The sequence below is a fragment of the Bombina bombina genome, chromosome 3 (assembly GCF_027579735.1).
Source record: "Bombina bombina isolate aBomBom1 chromosome 3, aBomBom1.pri, whole genome shotgun sequence".
NCBI classification, from domain to species: domain Eukaryota; kingdom Metazoa; phylum Chordata; class Amphibia; order Anura; family Bombinatoridae; genus Bombina; species Bombina bombina.
Window position 1 is genome coordinate 623,150,281 of NC_069501.1, and position 27,474 is coordinate 623,177,754.

The window sequence follows — 27,474 nt, forward strand, 5'->3', positions numbered from 1 at the left end:
CTTCAGATATACTTTAAAACATACTAAGAAATCTAACAAGTAGCCACAACCGGGCAATGAAGGAGATAAGATGTCCAAGATGAGCAGAGTCTGTCAAGAGATAAAGAGAGTGTGTATGTTATACATCGCCGTGTATCCAATTTAAATAAAGTGCCTTCTAAACACACCCATTCAATTATTGGGCAACGTGTGAGGCAGGATATCCAATCACAATCGCTTTCCTTTGAATAGGTGGACACCTGGTGCACTTGCGTAATAGCTGCAGCACAGATATTGCTGTTACTGCTATTCACACAATGTGAAATGACAACAAGACCTATTAGTTTCTTGTCATTATGATCTAAAAATAAGTAAGTGACTTTTAAATACTTTATACTGGTAAAAACATTTTTTTTAAATGAAAAAGGAAACAAAAGTCTACCTTCACAATACATCTGTACAGACAGCGTAGTTGCTATTGTTTAAGTGCTACTGATTCTGACTATTACACAAAATTCATTAAAGTGGTAGTGAATTGATAAAATTGACCTAAAATTGGTGACCTAAATGGAGGTAGTTGCCCAATGTAATATGAGTGTGTTTGTACAAAAAATATGTAGATAGATCTCATTGAGATAAATATCTAATAATACTGAAAGTAATATAATATGTTATGAACCCAATTAAATTGACATAGATTATTACATAAGCAACCAACTACTATATTAGGTAAGCATGATAAAAATAGTATATAATATATTATTGCACATAGAGACAATGCTTATGATAGTTTACACTAACGCCCTAGATTACGAGTTTTGTCTGTATTGGTGTACGGTGCTATCGAGGCAGATTTAAGCTCACCGCTCACCTACAGACTAGCGCTGTGTATTACGGGTTTTACAAACCCGGCGTTAGCCGCGCAAGAAAGGTGGAGCGGGAGAGCAATATTTTGCTCCACATCTCACTGTAATACCAGCACTTGCTTACGTTAAGCGTTGAGCTGGCTAAACGTGCTCGTGCACGATTTCCCCATAGGAATCAATGGGGCAGAGCCGGCTGAAAAAAACCTAAAACCTGCAAAAAAGCTGCGTTCAGCTCCTAGCGCAGCCCCATTGATTCCTATGGGGAAATAAAAGTTATGTCTACACCTAACACCCTAACATGAACCCCGAGTCTAAACACCCCTAATTACACTTATTTACCCCTAATCTGCCGCCCCCGACATCGCCGACACCTGCATTATATTATTAACCCCTAATTTTCTGCTCCGGACACCGCCGCAACCTACATTATACTTATGAATCCCTAATCTGCTGCCCCCAACATCGCCGGCACCTACATTTTATTTATTAACCCCTACTCTGCCGCCCCCAATGTCGCCGCTACCTACCTACACTTATTAACCCATAATCTGCCGCCCCCAACGTCGCTGCCACTATATTAAAGTTCTTAACCCCTAAACCTAACCCCCCCTAACTTAAATATAATTTAAATAAATCTAAATAAATATTACTATCATTAACATAAATTATTCCTATTAAAAACTAAATACTTACCTATAAAATAAACCCTAAGATAGCTACAATATAACATAGTTACATTGTAGCTAGCTTACACCTAGATTATGAGTTTTGCGGTAACAGGGGTGCGGTGCTAACGCTTAGTTTATGCTCACCGATCACCTACAAACAACGCTGGTATTACAGGTTTTTCCAACCCCGGTGTTAGCCTCTAAAAAGTGAGAAGAGAGCAAAATTTAGCTCCACATCTCACCTCAATACCAGCGCTGCTTACGGTAGCGGTGAGCTGGCTAAACGTGCTCGTGCACAATTTCCCCATAGAAATCAAGGGGTCCATCCGATCTAAAATCGTCGCCCGCAAAAGCCGGCGACGCCAATATTTGCGCGGTTTGGTATCACATATACGGCGTAACCTAGAAGTTACGCGCGTATATTTCTGCCGTCGCCCGTAGTTTTTTGGGCTATAGGCAGGTATACCAAACCCGCGCAGTTTGGTATCCAATATGCAGCGTAAGGACTTACGTGGCGAAAATGGAGAAAACTTACTCCATTTTCACCTCGCCACAAAAAGCAGCTGTAAGAAGCCTTACGCTGACTATTGGAGCCCCGTAACTCCCTAAACTGGCTGCTAAAATAAACCTAACACCTAACGCATGCGCAATGTCTATCTCCCTGTCAACCGCGATCTTCTAAAATAAACCTAACACCTAACGCATGCGCAATGTCTATCTCCCTGTCAACCGCGATCTGCTAAAATAAACCTAACACCTAACGCATGCGCAATGTCTATCTACCTGTCAACCGCGATCTTCTAAAATAAACCTAACACCTAACGCATGCGCAATGTCTATCTCCCTGTCAACCGCGATCTGCTAAAATAAACCTAACACCTAACGCGATGCGCAATGTCTATCTACCTGTCAACCGCGATCCCCCCCCCCCCCCCGAAATCCCTAATAAAGTTATTAACCCCTAAACCGCCGCTCCCGGACCCCGCCCGCCATCTACATAAACTAACCCCCTACTGTGAGCCCCTAAAACCGCCGCCACCCTACCTTATCTATCCCCTAATTAGAACCCCTTACACCGCTGTCATCTACCTTATCTATCCCCTAATCTGACCCCTTACACCGCCGCCACCTATATAAAAATTATTAACCCCTAATCTATCCCCTATACCGCCGCCAGCTATATTAATATTATTAACCCTAATGTAAGCCCCTTACACTGCCACCATCTCTATTAAAATGATTAACCCCTTATTTAATCTACCTACCCTGCCGCCAGCTATATTATCTATATTAACCCTAAGTATATTATAGTTAATATAGGTATTACATTATATATATTAACTATATTAACCCTAATTATATTAGGGTTAATATAGTTACTATAGTATTTATATTAACTATATTAACTCTATCTAACCCTAACTAAATTTATATTAAATTAATCTAATTCATTTATAAACTAAAATATTCCTATTTAATCTAAATACTTACCTATAAATAAACCCTAAGATAGCTACAATATAATTAATAATTACATTGTAGCTATGTTAGGGTTAATATTTATTTTACAGGTAAATTGTTAATATTTTAAGTAGGTATAATAGCTATTAAATAGTTATTAACTATTTAATATCTACCTTGTAAAATAATTACCCAATTACCTGTAAAATAAATCCTAACCTAAGTTACAAATACACCTACACTATCAATAAATTAAATAAACTACAAACATCTATCTAAAAATAAAATTAAATTAACTAAACTAAATTACAAAAAAAACAAACACTAATTACAAAAAATAAAAAAGATTACAAGATTTTTAAGCTAATTACACTATTCTAAGCCCCTAATTAAAATAAATAAACCCCCAAAATAAAAAAATTCCCTGCCCTATTCTAAATTAAACAAATTTCAAAGCTCTTTACCTTACCAGCCCTTAAAATGGCCTTTTGTGGGGCATGCCCCCAAAGAATTCAGCTCTTTTGCATACAAATCTACAATACCCCCCCCCATTACAACCCACACCACCCACATACCCCATATTCTAAAACCACCCAAACCCCCCTTAAAAAAGCCTACACACTACCCCCCTGAAGATCTCCCCTACCTTGTCTTCACCACACCGGGCCGAACTCCTGATCCGATCCGGGCGATGTCTTCCTCAAGCGGCAAAGAAGAATTCTTCCTCCGGCGATGTCTTCCTCCAAGCGGCAAGAAGAATTCTTCCTCCGGCGACGTCTTCCTCCAAGCGGCAGCAAAGTCTTCATTCTTCCGGCGGCATCTTCAATCTTCTTTCTTCGCTTCGCCGCCGCGGAGCATCCATCCCGGACGACTACTGAACTTGGAATGAGGTACCTTTAAATGACGTCATCCAAGATGGCGTCCGCCGAATTCCGATTGGCTGATAGGATTCTATCAGCCAATCGAATTAAGTTAGAAAAATCTGATTGGCTGATTGAATCAGCCAATCAGATTCAAGTTCAATCCGATTGGCTGATCCAATCAGCCAATCAGATTGAGCTTGCATTCTATTGGCTGTTCCGATCAGCCAATAGAATGCAAGCTCAATCTGATTGGCTGATTGGATCAGCCAATCGGATTGAACTTGAATCTGATTGGCTGATTCAATCAGCCAATCAGATTTTTCTAACTTAATTCCGATTGGCTGATAGAATCCTATCAGCCAATCGGAATTCGGCGGACGCCATCTTGGATGACGTCATTTAAAGGTACCTCATTCCAAGTTCAGTAGTCGTCCGGATGGATGCTCCGCGGCGGCGGAGCGAAGAAAGAAGATTGAAGATGCCGCCGGAAGAATGAAGACTTTGCTGCTGCTTGGAGGAAGACGTCGCCGGAGGAAGAATTCTTCTTTGCCGCTTGGAGGAAGACATCGCCGGAGGAAGAATTCTTCTTTGCCGCTTGGAGGAAGACATCGCCCGGATCAGATCAGGAGTTCGGCCCGGTGTGGTGAAGACAAGGTAGGGAGATCTTCAGGGGGGTAGTGTTAGGCTTTTTTAAGGGGGTTTGGGTGGTTTTAGAATAGGGGTATGTGGGTGGTAGGTTGTAATGGGGGGGGTATTGTATTTGTATGCAAAAGAGCTGAATTCTTTGGGGCATGCCCCACAAAAGGCCCTTTTAAGGGCTGGTAAGGTAAAGAGCTTTGAAATTTGTTTTAATTTAGAATAGGGCAGGGAATTTTTTTTATTTTGGGGGTTTATTATTTTATTAGGGGGCTTAGAATAGGTGTAATTAGCTTAAAAATCTTGTAATCTTTTTTTATTTTTTGTAATTTAGTGTTTGTTTTTTTTGTAATTTAGTTTAGTTAATTTAATTGTATTTTTAGATAGATGTTTGTAGTTTATTTAATTTATTGATAGTGTAGGTGTATTTGTAACTTAGGTTAGGATTTATTTTACAGGTAATTGGGTAATTATTTTAACTAGGTAGATATTAAATAGTTAATAACTATTTAATAGCTATTATACCTACTTAAAATAATTAACAATTTACCTGTAAAATAAATATTAACCCTAACATAGCTACAATGTAATTATTAATTATATTGTAGCTATCTTAGGGTTTATTTTATAGGTAAGTATTTAGATTTAAATAGGAATATTTTAGTTTATAAATGAATTAGATTAATTTAATATAAATTTAGTTAGGGGTGTTAGGGTTAGATAGAGTTAATATAGTTAATATAAATACTATAGTAACTATATTAACTATATAACCCTAATATAATTAGGGTTAATATAGTTAATATATATAATGTAATACCTATATTAACTATAATATACTTAGGGTTAATATAGATAATATAGCTGGCGGCGGGGTAGGTAGATTAAATAAGGGGTTAATCATTTTCATAGAGATGGCGGCGGTGTAAGGGGCTTACATTAGGGGTTAATAATTTTAATATAGCTGGCGGCGGTGTTAGGGGCTCACTTTAGGGGGTTATAGATATAATATAGCTGGCGGCGGGGTACGGGAGCGACGGTTTAGGGGTTAATAACTTTATTAGGTTGCGGCGGGGTCCGGGAGCGGCGGTTTAGGGGTTAATAGCTTTTTTATTGTTAGGATAGTGAGGGGGGGATAGCGGATAGAGGGTTAGACGTGTCGGGCTATTTTAGGGAGGCGTGTTAGACGTGTCGGGCTATGTTAGGGAGGCGTGTTAGACAGTGCGGGTGTTTTAGACTTTAGTCAGGTTTTATAGGCGCCGGCAGTTTCTAACGTGCCGCAAGTCACTGGCGACGCCAGAAATTTGTACTTGCGCAGATTTCTGGACATCGCTGGTTTGTCAGACTTACGGCACGTTAGCATCTGACGGCGACTTATATGGGATAGCTCGAGTTGCGAGCTGAAACTGCGGGCGACGCCGGTTCCCTCGCTTGCGCCGCAAACTGCGATCTATATCGGATCGCGCCCCAATGGGGCAGAATTGGCTGAAAAAAAAAAAACACCTGCAAAAAAGCAGCGTTCAGCTCCTAACGCAGTCCCATTGATTCCTATGGGGAAATACATTTTATGTCTACACCTAACACCCTAACATGAACCCCGAGTCTAAACACCCCTAATCTTACACTTGTTAACCCCTAATCTGCCGCCCCCGTCATCGTCACCACCTACATTATATTATTAACCCCTAATCTGCCGCTCCGGACACCGCCGCCACCTACATTATAGTTATTAACCCCTAATCTGTTGCCCCAACATCGCTGACACTTACATTTTATTTATTAACCCCTAATCTGCCACCCCCCAATGTCGCTGCCACTATAATAAAGTTATTAACCCCTAAATCTAAGTCTAACCCTAACCCTAACCCCCCCTAACTTAAATATAATTTAAATAAAACGAAATAAAATTATTACAATTAAATAAATTATTCCTATTTAAAACTAAATACTTAAATATAAAATAAACCCTAAGATAGCTACACTATAACTAATAGTTACATTGTAGCTATTTTAGGATTTATTTTTATTTTACAGGCAACTTTGTATTTATTTTAAATAGGTACAATAGTTATTAATCCTATTGGCTGAATTGAGCTCGCATTCTATTGGCTGATTAGATCAGCCAATAGGATTTTTCCTACCTTAATTCCGATTGGCTGATAGGATCCTATCAGCCAATCGGAATTCAAGGGATGCCATCTTGGATGACGTCATTTAAAGGAACCTTCATTCGTCGGAAGAAGAGCATGCTCCGCATCGACTGGCTTGAAGATGGACCCGCTCCGTTCCGGATGGATGAAGATAGAAGATGCCACCTGGATGAAGACTTCTGCCCGTCTGGAGGTCCTCTTCTGCCCGGATCGGATTAAGACTAAGGTTCTGCCCCTCTGGAGGACCACTTGTGCCCAGCTGGGTGAAGACTTCTCAAGGTAGGGTGATTTTCAAGGGGTTAGTGTTAGGTTTTATTAAGGGGGGATTGGGTGGGTTTTAGAGTAGGGTTGGGTGTGTGGGTGGTGGGTTTTAATGTTGAGGGGGTATTGTATTTTTTTTACAGGTAAAAGAGCTGATTACTTTGGGGTAATGCCCCGCAAAAAGCCCTTTTAAGGGCTATTTGTAATTTAGTATAGGGTAGGGATTTTTTATTATTTTGGGGGGCTTTTTTTTATTAGGGGGATTAGATTAGGTGTAATTAGTTTAAAATTCTTGTAATTATTTTATTTTTTTCTGTAATTTAGTGGGGGGGGGTCGTACTTTAGTTTATTTTATTTAATTGTAGTTAATTGTAGTTAATTTAGGAAATTATTTTAATTATTGTGTAGTGTTAGGTGTAATTGTAATTTAGGTTAGGTTATATTTTACAGGTAAATTTGTCTTTATTTTAACTAGGTAGTTATTAAATAGTTAATAACTATTTAATAACTATTGTACCTAGTTAAAATAAATACAAAGTTGCCTGTAAAATAAAAATAAACCCTGAGATAGCTACAATGTAACTATTAGTTATATTGTAGCTAGCTTAGGGTTTATTTTATAGGTAAGTATTTAGTTTTAAATAGGAATAATTTATTTAATTGTAGTAATTTTATTTTGTTTTATTTAAATTATATTTAAGTTAGGGGGGTGTTAGGGTTAGGGTTAGACTTAGGTTTAGGGGTTAATACATTTAATATAGTGGCAGCGACGTTGGGGGCAGAAGATTAGGGGTTAATAAATGTAGATAGGTGTCGGCGATGTTAGGGACGGCAGATTAGGGGTTAATAAAATTTAACTAGTGTTTGCGAGGCGGGAGTGCAGCGGTTTAGGGGTTAATATATTTATTGAAGTGGCGGCGATGTCCGGTCGGCAGATTAGGGGTTAAAAAATGTTATTACGTGTTTGCGATGTGGGGGGGGGGGCTTGGTTTAGGGGTTAATAGGTAGTTTATGGGTGTTAGTGTACTTTTTAGCACTTTAGTTAAGAGTTTTATGTTACGGCGTTAGCCCATAAAACTCTTAACTACTGACTTTTAAATGTGGTAGAAGTCTAGACAGGAGAGGCTGTACCTCTCACTTTCTTCAAGACTCGTAATCCCGGTGTTAGGAAAATCCCATTAAAAAGATAGGATACGCAATTGACGTAAAGAGATTTGCGGTATGCTCAAGTCGTGGAAAAAAAGTGAGCAGTACACCTGTACCTGCCAGACTCGTAATACCAGCGGGCGTTAAAAAGCAGCATTGGGACCTCTTAACGCTGCTTTTTAAGGCTAATGCAAGACTCGTAATCTAGGCGTTAGGGTTTATTTTTATTTTACAGGCAACTTTGTATTTATTTTAACTAGGTAGAATAGTTATTAAATAGTTATTAACTATTTAATAACTACCTAGTTAAAATAAAGACAAATTTACTTGTAAAATAAAACCTAACCTAAGTTACAATTACACTTAACACTACACTATAATTAAATTAATTCCCTAAATTAACCACAATTAAATACAATTAAATACAATTATCTAAAGTACAAAACCCCCCCACTAAATTACAGAAATAAAATAATTAGTTTTTTTTTAAAAAATTACACCTAATCTAATCCTCCTAATAAAATAAAAAGCCCCCCAAAATAATAAAAAGTCCTACCCTACACTAAATTACAAATAGCAATTAAAAGGGCCTTTTGCCGGGGCATTGCCCCAAAGTAATCAGCTCTTTTACCTGTAAAAAAAGTACAATACCCCCCAACATTAAAACCCACCACCCACACAACCAACCCTACTCTAAAACCCACCCAATCCCCCCTTAATAAAACCTAACACTAACCCCTTGAAGATCACCCTACCTTGAGAAGTCTTCACCCAACCAGGCCGAAGTCCTCAACGAAGCCGGGCAAAGTGGTCCTCCAGACGGGCAGAAGTCTTCATCCAAGCCGGGAAGAAGAGGTCCTCCAGACGGGCAGAAGTCTTCACCCAGACGGCATCTTCTATTTTCATCCATCCGGCGCTGAGCGAGTCCATCTTCAAGACATCCGACACGGAGCATCCTCTTCTTTCTTCATCCGATGACTGAATGAAGGTTCCTTTAAATTACGTCATCCAAGATGGTGTCCCTTCAATTCCGATTGGCTGATAGAATTCTATCAGCCAATTGGAATTAAGGTAGAAAACATCCTATTGGCTGATGCAATCAGCCAATAGGATTGAAGTTCAATCCTATTGGCTGATTGGAACAGCCAATATAAGGCAACCTCAATCCTATTGGCTGTTCTAATCAGCCAATAGGATTGAAGTTCAATCCTATTGGCTGATTGTATCAGCCAATAGGATTTTTTCTACCTTAATTCCGATTGGCTGATAGAATTCTATCAGCCAATCGGAATTGAAGGGACGCCATCTTGGATGACATCATTTAAAGGAACCTTCATTCAGTCGTCGGATGAAGAAAGAAGAGGATGCTCTGCGTCGGATGTCTTGAAGATGGACCCGCTCCGCGCCGGATGGTTGAAGATAGAAGATGCCGTCTGGATGAAGACTTCTGCCCGTCTGGAGGACCTCTTCTTCCCGGCTTGGATGAAGACTTCTGCCCGTCTGGAGGACCACTTCACCCGGCTTCGTTGAGGACTTCGGCCCGGTTGGGTGAAGACTTCTCAAGGTAGGGTGATCTTCAAGGGGTTAGTGTTAGGTTATATTAAGGGGGGATGGGGTGGGTTTTAGAGTAGGGTTGGTTGTGTGGGTGGTGGGTTTTAATGTTGGGGGGCATTGTACTTTTTTTTACAGGTAAAAGAGCTGATTTCTTTGGGACAATGCCCTGCAAAAGGCCCTTTTAAGGGCTATTTGTAATTTAGTATAGGGTAGGGCTTTTTATTAGTTTGGGGGACTTTTTTATTTTATTAGGGGGATTAGATTAGGTGTAATTAGTTTTAAAAACTTGTAATTATTTTATTATTTTCTGTAATTTAGTGGGGGGGTTTCATACTTTAGATAATTGTATTTAATTGTATTTAATTGTAGTTAATTTAGGGAATTAATTTAATTATAGTGTAGTGTTAGGTGTAATTGTAACTTAGGTTAGGTTTTATTTTACAGGTAAATTTGTCTTTATTTTAACTAGGTAGCTATTAAATAGTTAATAACTATTTAATAACTATTCTACCTAGTTAAAATAAATACAAAGTTGCTTGTAAAATAAAAATAAATCCTAAGATAGCTACAATGTAACGATTAGTTATATTGTAGGTAGCTTAGGGTTTATTTTATAGGTAAGTATTTAGTTTTAAATAGGAATAATTGAGTTAATTGTAGTTATTTTATTTAGATTTATTTAAATTATATTTAAGTTAGGGGGTGTTAGGGTTTAGGGTTAGACATATTTAGGGGTTAATAACTTTAATATAGTGGCGGCGACGTTGGGGCGGCAGATTAGGGGTTAATAAATGTAGGTAGGTGTCGGCGATGTTAGGGATGGCAGATTAGGGGTTAATAAAATTTAACTAGTGTTTGCGATGCGGGAGTGCGGCGGTTTAGGGGTTAATATATTTATTATAGTGGCGGCGATGTCCAGTTCGGCAGATTAAGGTTTAAAATTTTTATTTTAGTGTTTGCGATGTGGGGAGGCCCTCGGTTTAGGGGTTAATGGGTAGTTTATGGGTGTTAGTGTACTTTTTAGCACTTTAGTTAAGAGTTTTATGCTACGGCGTTAGACCATAAAACTCTTAACTACTGACTTTAAAATGCGGTACCAGGCTTGACAGGAGAGGGTCTACCGCTCAGTTTTTGGAAGACTCGTAATACCGGCGTTATGCAAGTCCCATTGAAAAAATAGGATATGCAATTGACGTAAGTGGATTTGCGGTATTTTCGAGTCTGGCCCAAAAAGTGTGCGGTACACCTGTACCTGCAAGGCTCATAATACCAGCCGGCTTAAAAAGCAGCGTTGGGACCTCTCAACTCTGCTTTTTAAGGCTAACGCAAGACTCGTAATCTAGCAGTAAATTTTCTTAAAAAAGCTAATGAATATTAAAAATAAACTAACTCATAAAATTTAATTATCTACTACGATGTAATTATATTTAGGTGACCGAAAACAAGATTAAATTTATTCAGAAAAGCATATAATTACATATAAAATAACAGAATGAGGCTGAACTCGTATCAATTGATACAAGAATTGATATACAAAGTATCCACCTGCTCCATATTAATAGATTAAAATGTATTATAACATAAAAAATAAATTATATAACATATCTAAAAAATACATATATAAAAGTGAGTAGGGAATACTACTGACGTAATAAATTTAATTGGAGGGAACCCTAGTATCTGTAGACACACTAATCCATAAAGGCTTGGAGATCTAAATCTATATTGAGACCTTGAGGAGAAAGACTTCCCAATTTGTGTATCCATTTTGTCTCACACATTCGCAGATTCAACAATCTTTGCATATTATTTTTGTAGGGCATTGCCCTAGGTTAAACAGCTCATTTCCTTAAAAAAATACTAAGTCCACCCTCTAACAGTAAAACCCCACCACCACCAATCCCCCCAAAATAAAAAAAACTAACACTAAAAAAACCTAAACTACCCATTGCCCTTAAAGGGTCATTTGTATGGGCATTGCCCTTAAAAGGACATTCAGCTCTTTTACTGTCATTAAAATGGCATTCGGCTCTTTTAAGAGTGGCCATTAAAATCCTAATCTAAAAAAAAAAACTTAACTCTACCTCCCAGATAGGAAATCACGGTTCCTGAAGTTCGGCGCTGAAGTCTTCTTCCAAGCGGCAACCTCTTTTATCTTTATGCAGGACCGCGGAACTGAAAACCAGTGACCGCGGAACTGAAGACCGGCAACCACAGAGCCATGGAGCATGGAGATCCTCTTTGTACGATCACCGCCGCACACTGAGAAATGAATTCAAGGTACGCGTTAAAAAATGGGGTACCTTGAATTCCTATTGGCTGATTTGATTCTTTAAATTCAAATCAGCCAATAGGATGAGAGCTACTGAAATCCTATTGGCTGTTCAAATCAACCAATATGATTTCAGTAACTCTCATCCTATTGGCTGATTTGAATTTAAAGAATCAAATCATCCATTAGCAATGCAAGGGACGCCATATTTAATTGCGTACCTTAAATTCACTATTCAGTGTACAGTGGTGATCGTATGAAGAGGATCCTCTGCGCTCCATGGTTCTGTGGTCGCCGGTCTTCAGTTCCACGGTCGCCGGTCTTTAGTTCCATGGTCCTGGATGAAGATAGAAGAGGTCGCAGCTTGAAAGAAGATGTCGGCCACTTGGAAGAGTACTTCACCACCTGGAACAGGACCTTCTCCGCTGGACTTCAGGAACGGTGAGTACCTATTTGGCGGTTAGACTTAGGCTTTTTTTTTAATTTTTTTTTTTTTTTAGATTAGGGTTTTAATGGGCACTCTTAAAAGAGCGGAATGCCCTTTTAAGGGCAGTAAAAGAACTGAATGCTCTTTTAAGGGCAATGTCCATACAAATGTCCCTTTAGGGGCATTGGTTAGCTTAGGTTGTTTTATTTTATTTTTATTTTGGGGGGTTTAGTGGGTGGGGGGTTTTACTGTTAGGAGGGGACATATAATTTTTTTTAAATGCAAAAGAGCTGACAATGTCCTACAAAAAGCCCTTTAAAGGGCTATTGGTAGTTTAGCATTAGATTGGGGGGGGGGTTATATTCATAGGGATTAGGTTTAATTTTTTTATTTTGGATAATTTTGTTTACTTTTTTCTGTAATGTTAGATTTTTTTTATTTTTTGTAATCTTAGATTAATTTAATCTTAGTTTTTTTTAAGTAATGTTAGCTTTTTTATTTTAATTGTTTGTAACTTAGTATTTTTTAATTTAGGTAATTGAGGTTAATTTAGGGGGTGTTAGGTTAGGGGGCTTAGTAATTTAATTAGTTATTTGCTTTGTGTGGGTTTGGCGGTTTAGGGGTTAATAGTTTTACTAGGATTATTGCGTTGTGTGAGTTTGGCGGATTAGGGGTTAATAGATTTATAAGTTTTTTTGCAATGTGGGTTAATGGCAGATTAGGGGTTAATAGTTTTAATAGGGACTTTGCGATGTGGGTTAATGACAGATTAGGGGTTAATACTTTTACTAGGTAGATCGCGATGCGGGTGAATGGCAGATTAGGGGTTAATACATTTGTTAGGTAGATTGCGATGTATGTGAATGGCGGATTAGGGGTTAATAGTTTAATTAGGCATATTGTGTTGTCGGTTTAGGGGTTTATACATTTATTATTAGTTGCGATGTGGTTTTGATGGCGGATATAGCGGTTTTACGTGTTGGGTTTGTTTTTGGGAGGCAGGTTAGACTTTTACGGGAGATTTTACTTTTTTTTTTCTTAGACGCTGGCAGTTTCAAAGTGACGTAAGTCACTGGCGACTCCATAAATGTGTATTTACGCTCATTTCTGGACATCGCTAGTTTATCCAACTTACGACACTATATGAAATGCCTGCGGGTTTATGTAATACCCCGATGTGAAATTACGGGTGGCGTGGGTTTCAGCAATTGCACTGGAGCCTGCGTCGTATATGTAATCTCGCCCGTGGTGTTGCAGGTTGCACGAGTTTTCATTTCAAAGCTCTGGGACCTGTCCCAATTATAGAAATGATCCCCCTGTTTGATTGCTGGACATAAGCAACAATGAAGTCTCCTACATTTAAATAGACCATTGCTCAAGCATAGCCACCCTGACAGTGTATTATTTGGTATGCTCCCCGGGGCTCTAGATGTTTCTCTAGATATAATTAAGTGTTAACAAACATTTTAGCGCACATACTGCATGTAACACAGTGTGAGCAGAAGGTATAACTGCCTCCTATCCTACAGATAACCAGGTGGTGGCCCTATACAGTTACGAGCCTGTCCATGATGGAGACCTTGGTTTTGATGAAGGAGAGAAGCTGAATGTCTTGGAGCAGTGAGTGTCGCCTGTTACACGTCTGGTACAATCATACATCATCTACTGATAAAGTGTTTAAAATAAGCCAGCAATTTTATAATAAAGATCACATCCTATAGTTACTTTCATACTATGCATTCATGTTAAAGATGAATACACTAATGCACTACTAACTACACACTATTCAACCTTTTGTTTACCTTTATGCGGTAGCCACTGTTAATACTTAGAATTAAGGACAGTAAACTATTTAATACTATGTTTATTTTTATATCAACCACTTGTTATTTCCTGCAGACTCGGAGAATGGTGGAAAGCACAGTCACTTCGTACAGGGCAGGTGGGATATGTGCCTTATAACTTTGTTGCATCAATACATGGCCTAGAATCTGAACCGTGAGTATGGGAAGAGGGAAATATGTGCTGGTGATTAGGAATGGGCGAATGTTTGATAGCAATTGGAAAATGTTAAGAATTTTAACTCATTTGTTCGTTCATTTTAAATGTTTGTACAACATTCTATATACATTTCATATAATAGTATTTCTATAGTAATAGTATAATTTGATTTGAATTATGCAATATTCGAATTCAAAAAATTCAAATTGATGTATTTGTAATAGTATTTCTAATGCTCTCTTTAAATGTAATCAAAATATACAATATTCGAAATAGAAACATTTTAATTTATATATTTGTTTCTATTATGTATCAATTTACTAAATTCCCGCTACCACATGAACAATTGAACTTCTGAATAGTAATTGTTAAATCAAATGTTATATTCGAAATTTCGAATGTGGGTATTCCATCTAATTATGAACATTTGAAAATGTAAGTAACATTCAAAAACTAGAAATAACATTACATTTTAATGGTAGATAATTCTTATCAACATTCGATTGTCCAAAACGAATGTCCACAGCACTATTCGTTCTACCAAACAAATTGCACTTTCAGCACATTCGCCCATCCCTACTAGTGATGTAAATTGACCCCTATGTGTTTCAACCAGATAGTATGTTTATACGCATAGTATATATTAACATATACACTGCATTGTGATTTCTCTCACACACCCATGTATACTACAAAGACACAACCTACATATGGATCCATGTACATTCAATGCTGCCCCACAAACACAGCAATCATGATCAAAAACACACTTAAAGGGACATGAAACCCCCAAAAATTATTTCATTATTCAGATAGAGAATGGAATTTTAATCAACTTTCTAATTTGCTTCTATTATCTAATTTGTTTTATTCTCTTGGTATCATTTGTTGAAGGAGCAGCAATGCACTACTGGTTTATAAATGAACACATGGGTGAGCCAATGAAAATCAGTATATTTAAGCAGCCACCAATCAACAGCTAGAATCTAGGTTCTCTGCTGCTTCTGAACTTGCTTAGATAAACATTTCAGCAAAGAATAACAAGAGAAGGAAGCAAATTAAATAATAGAAGTAAATTGGAAAGTTGTTTGAAATTGTATTCTCTATCTGAATCATGATTATTTTGGGGGGTTTCATGTCCCTTTAAAATCAAACCACACATGTCATCCTGACTCAAGCACGTTGTATGTTGTATGATGATATATGTAGTGCCTCTAGTTAATGTCCATGGCATCCAAAGCAGTCATTTTCAACCAGGGAACCATGTGGTCCTCAGCTAAAGGTACCACAATGAGTTAGAGCAGAGGGTAAAAGCAAACATTATTATATAGGTTATGTTTCTTTGAGCATAAATCCTCTTAAAGAGACAAAAACCTCTTTTTCCTTTTTTTTACTTTCTAGATTCATATAGAGTACAATTTTAAAAAAAGTCTGTCATTTGCTTCTGTTATCGAATTTGTTCTTTATTGAAGAGGAAACCTAGGTTGGTAGCGTGAACATGTATCGAGCAGGTTATGGCAGCAAACATTGCTCTTGAAAATGTATAAGATTGTTAAAATTATTCTTGCAAAATTGCTGCCATAGAGCTCTCCAGACAAGTTCTGAAGACATACACGCTGCTTAGCCTGCCTATTTTCTTTTCAACAAAAGGATACCAAAATAACTAAGTCAATTTGATGATAATAATAATAATAATAAATTGGAAAGGAGTTTTTCTATTTTACACCCCCAGACAGTGACCCTATAGTTCTAGACCCTGCTGTGGAGCAGAAAAAAAACACCTATATTTTCTCAGCAAACTCAGATCCTCAGATTTATGCTCACAAACATGTGTATTCCCTATCTACCCCCTCTTCTCTTTTAATCCAGTCACCCCCCTCAAATTAGAAGTATGTGCACCAGTGGCGTATTTAGGTTTTGTGCTGCCCTAGGCACTAAAAATTCGTCTGCCCCCCACCCCCCTAGGTTTTAGGCTGTTTTTTTGCCATAATATTTTTTGGTCCAGGTATAATGTGATAATAAACCTGCATACAATATATATGTGTGTACAAATATATATATACCTGTATATATTTATATATATATATATATATATATATAATTACATAACTGTACTGTACAATATGGCACTGCTAGCAAGGTGAGTTACAAAACTACACAGCATGCCACAACTACACACTTTACACAGCTGTATAGCCAGGGCCGGACTGGGAAATCAGACCGGCCCTGGAAATTTGTATAGACCAGTCCAGCCCCGCCCCCTCTGAGTCAACTCCTCCCCCTTCATATTAACCCTGCCAATCCGTATATTTGGCAATAGCTACACTTGTATGACATTTTTTGTAAGGCTTTGAATATTGTGTTGGAACATCTTAATTTGAGGCTTTCAAACGTCATATTTTAATGTGCCTCCAAGCATATATGTGCAGTCATAATTTACTGCCTAATTCAAAGTGTTAATTTGTTTTGTACACTCAAAAAAATATCATAAGCACCATACCAATGTATCTAAAATCCTATTGATGCTATAAAATGGTGTCATTCTTCAAGGTTTTGACCCCTAAAATAGACACCGTTTCCAAATATCCAGCGCCAAGCTATAAAAAAAAACCAGAGACATGACCTGCGTCTATATTGTTCAACAGAGAATGATAATACCTACAGCTTCTTAACACTCTCCAATCTATATCCCTTTTTCAGACATGACTCGTAGAGTTTTTATCAGAAAGGCCCCCAAGATTTATATATTTCTCACATCTTTTTTTGGCATACCCCCTGACTGGAACCCCAGCCAAGCAGCCACCATTCACTGCAGCTCCAAACCTCTCAACACCGACCTCCAGGTCATGTCACCAACATATGCCAGTACTTCCAGGGCACTGACGTTACAAGTATCCCCACGGAGTTATGGGAAGTGTAGTCCTAGTTCGCGTTTCATGTGTGTGTGAGACGAGTGACTACTAAGTTGGAGGCAGAGCAGAGCGTGACGTGAGCTCAGCTGAGGAGCACTGACTCTGAGCGGGCATTATAGCAAATAGCATAAAAAATAAATATTCAGTATTCGGCCTCAGCGGGCCGCAGCCTGCACCTATGCAATATCATATGCAAAATTGCTGCTCTCTACTGCAGCAGCCAGCCCAGCTGAGCTGCCGGCCAGCGGCCCACTGGGATTTTTCCCGGTATCCCGGTGGCCCAATCGGGCCCTGTGTATAGCATGACATAACACTGAGAGAAATAGCTGCACAGTACACCACCTCTACATACATTACACAGTCACAAATCATAAAATATAAATATGCAGCGTGACATAGTGTGATACTATTACAACTAGACAACAAACATGACACAGATAAGCAGCGTTATGCAGTTTGATACAGTGACCAACATGACATAGCTAGGCAGTGGCACAGCATGAAACAACTATACACCATATACTGTTTACCAATGTCTGTGCAGTGTGCACCCACCTACTCCTACTCTCAACACTTCAGCAGCCTGTCCTGGGGGGTAGTTGTCACATTGTCTCAGTGCTGCCGTTGGCCCCTGTGTGCAACCCTTGGCGTACCGGTTCTTATGGCCTCTGCCCCCCCCCCCCCCAGATCCCCGCTCTCCTACCTTTTCTGAAGTGCATTATGTGGCAGTGGCACAGATATCGAACCTAACGCTGTGCGCACTGTGCAGCCGCATTGGAAATATAATTTTCGGTCACGCACCGCGATCCTCCACCTCCAGATTTCCTGCTCTGTTGAGATTTACATCCTACCCTGTTGAAATTTCCTACCATGATTTGCCATTGCGCAAAATTAAGTCACCACAAAAATTTACTTATGCATTCCACATTTATACGGTGACGTAGCAGAGCGCAATCATCTGGGACTGGTAGCAACTAGCAAATTTAGATAAAAAGAAAGGCGCCTCCTAGTGTAGCCAATACATCAATATGGACATATAAGGTATGTGAAGATGGGTACTCACAATGTAGAAAGGCAAAGGTAATGCCTAGGATAGCAGACTGAGAGTTCACAGTGTCTCAGCTCACTGTGCACCTTCCGAAACCTTCAGGGGACTCAACAATCTAGAATGAATAAAGAAAGGGCGCCTCCTGGTGCAGATCAACAGAGTATTCAGACCCAATAAAATCCCAAGTAGAAGGGGGTACTCACATTGATGAAAGCATCTAATCAAGCCTACTGGACTGTTTTAGTGGCCCAGCTCACTATACATCAAGCAACCTGATAGTACAGCTGAAGGTCCTCCGGTAGGCAGAAACAAAAGTAGCAAGTAGGCAGAAACAAAAGAACATACACAAACAGGGAAGGAGGGGAAGGGGACATATCACCAAAGAAAAGAAAAATAATAATAATTAAAAATAATAATAACAAAGAAAAGAAGCTACAACAACTAAACAAGGGCAAATCTATCAGAACTTTAAGCAATGATGAGATCAGAATTTTGGGAAAGGCACTTCTAATTCACTCAAATTTTTTGAATTGTTTGTTGACAAATTCACAAGGAAACTTTCTTTACAAAGATACTTTGCCAACAAACAACTAAAAAAATAAAAAATAAATGGGATACCTTTGTTAACAGATAACATGGAGGTCAAACAAGGGACACCTGTTATCTATTTAGAACCAGATGATCTTTCTGAAGAACTATTTGAAGGTACTATACATACTAATTTAGCAATACCATCTAATTTTTGTCCCAAAAAAGAGGATGTTGCTCACCTTGACCTTTTCCAAAGTCTGGTTATGGAAGATTTTGGGAGACTTTTTTTTATTTTTTGAGAGACGGTACACATGGTAATATTTGGCCTAACGAAAAAATTGCTTTGGAAAATATAGCATCAGATGATAATATTATTATCCGCCATGTGGATAAAGGAGGAGGGATTGTTATCCAGAATTATGAGGATTATATTATTGAAGACCAATGAATATTATTAAACAAAGAATATTATAAAAAAACTTGATAAAGATCCCACAGACCTGTTAATGAAAGAGCTTATGAAACTCATCTCTTTGGGTAGCAATGAAGGTATTATTAACAACAGGGAAAAGAATTACCTTACCCCAAAAAAATCTGAATATCCCATACTATTACACATACTTATTTTATATCTGTAGATAGTAATAATTTTCTGGATTTTTACAGTAATCACTATTCAAGTTGGAAACGAAACATCCCATACAGTCAGTTTTGCCCGATACGTAGAAACTGTACTGAATTAGATACTTATGATACCCAGAGTAACATTCTTAAGAACAGATTTAAAGAAAAACATTATCCGGATACGATCATAGAATCTGTTTTTTTGAGAGCACGTACCCTTAACAAAGAAGATTTGTATCTAAGCCTCCTGGTAGACCCATCATTGGTGGTATTAATAGTATGACAGATAGACTGTCAGCTTATATAGATTTTTATCTACAGATATATGTCATACAATTACAGTCATACATAGAAGACACTACTGATCTCTTATTTAAATTGTCTAATATAAAAAGAGGTGATCATTTTTTCTGGTTATCTTGTGACGTGAGAGCCCTATATTCAAATTTCACACACAGTTTGGGTTTGCAAGCTATTGAAAAATATTTGAATGAGGATCCATATATGCCTGGGAAACAAAAAGATTATCTCATAGAATTAATAAGTTTTATATTAACTCATAATTACTTCAAATTTCTAGATGATTTCTATATTCAAATTAGAGGTACGGCCATTGGGATCAGATTTGCACCCAGTTTTGCGAACCCGTTTATGGGGATCTTTGAAAACAGGTTCATATACAATGCAAAATGGGTTAGCAATCTGGTCTTCTATGGCCGCTACATCGACGACCTGTTATTTATATGGAACAGCTCATTAGAATCTATCGAATCCTTTAAAAAAGAGATTGATAAGAATGATATGGGCTTAAAATACAAATGGAATATACAGAAGGGCCAAATTGATTTTTTAGACGTATTCCTAACATGGGATCTGAATAATTGCATCCAATCCTCCACTTATTTTATATCTGTAGATAGTAATAATTTTCTGGATTTTTACAGTAATCACTATTCAAGTTGGAAACTAAACATCCCATACAGTCAGTTTTGCCCGATACGTAGAAACTGTACTGAATTAGATACTTATGATACCCAGAGTAACATTCTTAAGAACAGATTTAAATAAAAACATTATCCGGATACGATCATAGAATCTGTTTTTTTGAGAGCACGTACCCTTAACAAAGAAGATTTGTTTTCTAAAAAAAGTAAGTAATTAGAAATCCCTCACTATAAGACCTCATTTATAACCAAATATAATAATAATCACAGTAGGATTAAAAGATTTTGTCTAAGCATTGGAGTTTGCTATTGAGAGATCCTATATTCAAACAAATTTTATAAAAAAAAAACCCTACTTGTACTTTTAGGAGAGCCCCGACCCTAAAAGAGAGGTTAGCCCCAAGCAAAGTTGTAATGTGCAAACGAGGTCTTAACTATAAAAAAATTACTTTTGGCATACCCCCAGTTAAATGTAACAGATATATGTAAATAGGTACATATAAATGTAAACGCAGTCGTTGCCATATGTGTAAATATATAACTGATGGGACAACATCTATTACATCACATAGTACTGGTGAGACATTTCATCTGTCTCAAAGGATCACTTGCAATTCCACATACATTGTGTACTGTATTTCCTGTATTTGTGGTCTACAGTATATAGGTTGCACTTGCAGGAAGGTACGCCAAAGATGGTCAGAACATCTTAGGAGCATTGAAAGAGGTTTAAATAAATATAGCACCTCAAGACACCATTCCCATATACATGGGATTGGACAATGCCATATGAAAATTACTCCCTTAGAAGTTGTCCTACATAACTATCAAAATAGAATGTCCAGGCTCCGTCAACTGGAGACTTACTGGATTTATAAATTTGGATCGCTATACCCGGATGGTCTTAATGAAGTTATTGACACTGGTGCTTTTTAATTTATGACATTACAGGTTAATTATAATATAATGTTTTTTTATATTTATAGTATCACACATATTTACCATTGTTTTCTTTTCTTCTTACATCACTTCGGTATTATCATTATTCCTATGAACGCTAATACCATTAACATAGACACATTATATAATAACATTAACACCATATCACTACCATTCACTATTTTTATAGTACACTATTTGATATTATATTACTTTTATATTTATTTTTCACTTTTTTAATAATTTTTTGGTCTCATCCCTCTTTGGTGGATGAGAATATTGTTAGTGATATATACATCTATGATTTTTCTAGATGTTATATTTATCCATTTTTTGAGAGACACTATTCAGTTATATATGTATTAGAATTTCATTTTTTTTAATTTTTTTTTTTTATTTTTTTTTTTTTATTGAGGATAGAAATATTCTAGCATACAATATCTCAAACTTACAGAAAATATATTCCATAGCAATGGAATAGCATGTGAGAAAACAAATGTATACATAAACAATCAAGTAAAATACTATTAACAATGGGCTATCCCATAAGCAGGCAAATGCATACATAGACAATAAAATAGAATACAATGGTTAGCCCATATTTCTAATAAATTATATTATGGTCAAATAAAGCAAGAAAAAAACTGACTAATACTAATCCTCAGGTTTTCTACCTCCTGTGACAGAAATGAAGCCACTTTTGGGCCTCCCAAACCACTAGTAAAAAAGAAAAGAAAATAACAGGAGGGTGATATTAATATCAGATCTCTTATAGACCTGTTAGAGACGAATGTAACATGGTAATCTACACCATGCCTTATACTTCAAATACTTAGGTCACTTTTTGACCTCTATCAGAATCAAAGATAAAACACTACTTTTATATATAATGAGCTAAGAAATAATAAACCAACTATAGAGGGGGATCGGTTAAAATATGCCATGCGCATATACATGGAGGAGGCTGTAAAAGGGTCAGATAAGCAGAAAACCTAGCAATTGCTCTAATAAACCTGAGGCAGTGAGCTTTATGCATATTTAAGGATGTCCCAGAAGGGCTACTCCGACCCAACCAATAGGTTCTATAGGGAAAGGGGGCAAATACAAAGCAAAACTTCTGCTTTAATTGTGATATTGCAAAATACCCTCAACATTTAGTAATAAGAAGAAAACGAGCTGGTAAATCATCGCCAAAATTTAAATGCCTACTAAATTGCATACATGTACTCCTAAGGAACTGATTTAGCTAATGAAATATAATATTAGTTATCATCTATAAGGGGCTAATATATAATGAACTAACTATAGTGGAGAGCCTGTCCTAATATACCTTATACATACTCCTGAGGGAGGCTGTAAATGGAGTAGGTTTGGAAATACATTCCAACATACCTGACAAGGATTGGAAAAATAGCAATTATTTTCACAAAGCTGACCCTACAAGCTCTATGTATGTTTGAAAATGACTCAAAAGGGTTTCATTGGCATAGTTACAGAGACATATAGGGAAAATGATCAAATACACAGCTAAACTTATTCCCTAGCTATGGCGTTATACAATAGACGTTAAAGATTATTAAACTGCACCATCAACCAATAAGATAAGCAAACCAGCCTAAATGAACAACATAAAAATGTGTAATGAGTAATGTTGGAGCTTTATCCTACGTGAAATCTAGATTATATATGAGAGATACATATTTTACAGTCTATAAAACCTCCCAGTTAACAATATGCAGATATATAGTTTCAACATCAGGGAATATTTATTAAGTACTTCTCTTAGGCTCCCTTCCATATAAATATACATACCCATGTGGGGAGATCTTTCTGAAATCTTAATACTTCTCTAATATAGTTAAAGTTACAATCCTCTTGATTTAGGTATCTGTATATCTCTACAACTACACATGTAGGTAAGATTAATCCAAATGTGCAAAGATAAAAAAACAAAAAAACAAAAAAAAGGAAAAAGAAACTGAGCAGTATTTAAACAAAACACAGCAAACTGAACATTCTATCAATACCAAGGGACTCCGAATTTTAAATAGTAATACTTTCCGGATCAATATCAGTTACTTATTGTAGGGCATTTAGAGGGTCCTATCAGATATCATAATAACTGATTTATGAAGTCCGGCTTTAACTGGCACTTAGATAATGTGTTAACCAACCCCAACAGCTTCACAAGCACTGTGGCAACAATGGGTCAGCAAACGAAGGCAAAGGTAGAACAGGATATGGCGCAGTCCTTTACTGATAGTCTCTAGTGGAAAAACAGAACATTTGGGCATATTCAATGCAGCCTCCTTAGTTTCTCCCAATCTCCAGCCCCAAGAATCCTGCTTCGCCAGATCTTGTAGGAATAAAGTCATACCCTGACTAGGCCTCTGTTCCAAACAAGCCACTGCACCCGCCACGATCGGCCGCCTCGCAGCGGGCTCCGGCAGCTCCACCACAAACATGGAGGGCAAGATCAAGGGATCCACCCTAGCATGGTATACAGTGAACGATGAGTTGTATCAGAGGTATTAAACTCTTGATAGCTGTATCCATCTGGGGTGGCATCTTGCTGTAACATATGGATTTTGTTCAGCTTTATTTTCCGAATTGACTCTTGCACAACAGATCCCTGTTGCATGTGTGTGCCCAGTCGGGCTACGGTCTCAGACTCTTGGCTATCAAATGTTGTCTCCATACCTTTAATTGATGGTGGTTGAGACAAGGGGGCCCCTCCAAGTCCCAGACAAGGAGCTTTCTCTAGAACAGCCGTACCTTTTGTAGAAATCCCTTCCATAGATATATGCAAGGCCCCGATTATTTCCTCCTCCACGCGAGAGAGATAAGCATTAAGCAACTCAAGTATTCTATAGCTTAATCGTTCCTTCATAATAAAGCTTTTATAGAAATGCTTGCTACAGCACAACTGGCTGGAAATACTGATAAATCAGAATAATGGGGGGTAGAGAAAGGTATAGGCCGGTCCAGACCTCTGCTGCGTACCTACTCTATTACAGACTGCTTATTCTTATTAGTTTATAAATGACACATGCATCTGTTGCAAAAATAAAACTTGCCCAGTTCTCTTCAAAAAAACAAGGTCCAGCAGCTTCCAGAGGGACAAACAGCAGTTTTATCACCTCCCACAGCTGGACAAGGATTAACAAGCAGCCATCTTGGTCGGTGTCCAGACACGCCCCCTAGAATTTCATAATTTAATAGTCAATGGTGAATTAAAATATCTATATGAGGTTACATATCATATTACATATCACCATCAGATTATTTGTAATTGTATTAGTGACACCTAAAGGTAGTTTTATAGTTCTTAATATATATATATATATATATATATATATATATATATATATATATATATATATATATATATATATATAATTTGTATCACCTTATATTATAGACATAGCTTAAATAAATATCATTGGTCCCTCCGGAATGCATTCTCAAAATAATCACTTTGACAACTTAGTAGACTAAAAAATTAATATCTGACTACATCAATTGGGTGTATTACTCGACTGCATTAGACATCAGGGCAATCGTTATTTTAATAATTTAGCAACTACATTATAATGATCTATTTCATAACAGTATGATTTGTGTATATATATAAACAATTCAGTTTATAAGATATTTATGCCATTATAGCAAGACACTACTTGTCCTTTCAAGCCGCACCCTTATGAATGACTCTTTGGGAATTGTTCCGTTCATGTGGGAGGGTTTTAGATACGTCACTTCACAACATTCATACTATTGGTGCCGACAATCACATTGCATCGACAACCATATGGCTTGATTTTTTTTTTTTTTTGGTTTAGCGTGTTATCGATATATCGCCTAGGGGTGCGTTAGCAACGCGTGCTTTTTTCTGGCCGCACCTTTTAAATACCGCTGGTATTTAGAGTTCACAGAATGGCTGCGTTAGCCTCCAAAAAAGGAGCGTATAGCATATTTACCGCAACTTCAACTCTCGATACCAGCGGTGCTTACGGACGCGGCCAGCTTCAAAAACGTGCTCGTGCACAATTCCCCCATAGAAAACAATGGGGCTGTTAGTGTAACTTAGTTCTTTTTTATTTTTTGTACTTTAGTTAGTTTATTTCATTGTAGTTAATTGTAGGTAGTTTATTTAATTAATTTATTGATAGTGTAGTGTTAGGTTTAATTGTAACTTAGGTTAGGATTTATTTTACAGGTAATTTTGTAATTATTTTAACTATTTTAGCTATTAAATAGTTCTTAACTATTTAATAGCTATTGTACCTGGTTAAAATAAATACAAAGTTACCTGTAAAATAAATATAAATCCTAAAATAGCTATAATATAATTATAATTTATATTGTGGCTATGTTAGGGTTTATTTTACAGGTAAGTATTTAGCTTTAAATAGGAATAATTTATTTAATAAGAGTTAATTTATTTAGTTAGATTTAAATTATATTTAACTTAGGGGGGTGTTAGTGTTAGGATTAGACTTAGCTTTAGGGGTTAATCCATTTATTACAGTAGCGGCGAGATTTGGTCGGCAGATTAGGGGTTAATAATTGAAGTTAGGTGTCGGCGATGTTAGGGAGGGCAGATTAGGGGTTAATACTATTTATTATAGGGTTATTGAGGCGGGAGTGAGGCGGATTAGGGGTTAATAACTTTATTATAGTAGCGGTGCGGTCCGCTCGGCAGATTAGGGGTTAATAAGTGTAGGTAGATGGAGGCGACGTTGAGGGGGGCAGATTAGGGGTTAATAAATATAATATAGGGGTTGGCGGTGTTAGGCGCAGCAGATTAGGGGTACACAGGGATAATGTAGGTGGCAGCGGTGTACGGAGCGACAGATTAGGGGTTAATAATAATATGCAGGGGTCAGCGATAGCGGGGCGGCAGATTAGGGGTTAATAAATATAATATAGGGGTCGGCGGTGTTAGGGGCAGCAGATTAGGGGTTCATAGGGATAATGTAGGTGGCAGCGGTGTGCGGTCGGCAGATTAGGGGTTACAAATTTTTAATATAGTGGCGGCGATGTGGGGGGACCTCGGTTTAGGGGTACATAGGTAGTTTATGGGTGTTAGTGTACTTTAGAGCACAGTAGTTAAGAGCTTTATAAACCGGCGTTAGCCCAGAAAGCTCTTAACTACTGACTTTTTTCTGCGGCTGGAGTTTTGTCGTTAGATTTCTAACGCTCACTTCAGACACAACTCTAAATACCGGCGTTAGAAAGATCCCATTGAAAAGATAGGATACGCAATTGACGTAAGGGGATCTGCGGTATGGAAAAGTCGCGGCTGGAAAGTGAGCGTTAGACCCTTTCCTGACTGACTCTAAATACCAGCGGTAGCCCAAAACCAGCGTTAGGAGCCTCTAACGCTGGTTTTGACGGCTACCGCCCAACTCTAAATCTAGGCCTTAGTAAGTACTTTCCTTAGGGCTCTTATTGGGTTTAATACAATGTTTGCAACCATCAAACTGTGTGTGAATGTTTGATTAGCTTTATATGGAAACATGCATACATATAATAGACGTTAATAAATGAAAATGTGAAATTGCATATACGTAACAAACAGTATCACTATGGGTAATTACGATTGATTTATATGATGCCTTCTGTATTCGATATATGTATAAATTGTACCATATGAACTTAGTAACATTGTCTCAAGTTTTGATACATATTATCTTCAATGTTAATTAACCGACATCTGTGAGTTTGGGAGGTTACTTGCTCCTGATTGGTAACTCTGTGTATATATTAGACTCCTATTGCTGTTCATTATATGCCTGAGGAAACTGCGCAGACGCCGAGAAACGCGTTGCAATATAGTGCTTGGTTTTTTAATTTACTTTTTCTACTTATTTGTTTTTAAATACAATCAGCACTTTTTGGAGTCTTTTTTTCAACTGTTGTTTTGCTAATACCAGAGGACATTCGGCTGTACTATCAGATTGCTTGATGTATAGTGAGATGGGCCACTAAAACAGTCCAGTAGGCTTGATTAGCACTGTCAGGTGCTTTCATCAATGTAAGTACCCCCTTCTACTTGGGATTTTATTTGGTCTGAATACTCTGTTGATCTGCATCAGGAGGCGCCCTTTCTTTATTCATTCTAGCCAATGTAGATGGAGGAGAAACGTTCTCAGGGCATTTGCACAAGCTGACAGTGCATGCGTGGTG

General features: G+C 37.6%; 1 protein-coding gene across 1 annotated transcript in view; it reads left to right on the top strand.

The window, feature by feature from the left end:
- LCK (LCK proto-oncogene, Src family tyrosine kinase) overlaps positions 1-27,474 on the top strand; it is a 193,470-nt gene that overhangs the window by 53,831 nt on the left and 112,165 nt on the right. The window contains exons 4-5 of the mRNA XM_053704824.1: positions 13,813-13,903; positions 14,183-14,281. Coding sequence (XP_053560799.1) covers positions 13,813-13,903; positions 14,183-14,281 — 190 coding nt within the window. The remainder of the gene's footprint in view (positions 1-13,812; positions 13,904-14,182; positions 14,282-27,474) is intronic.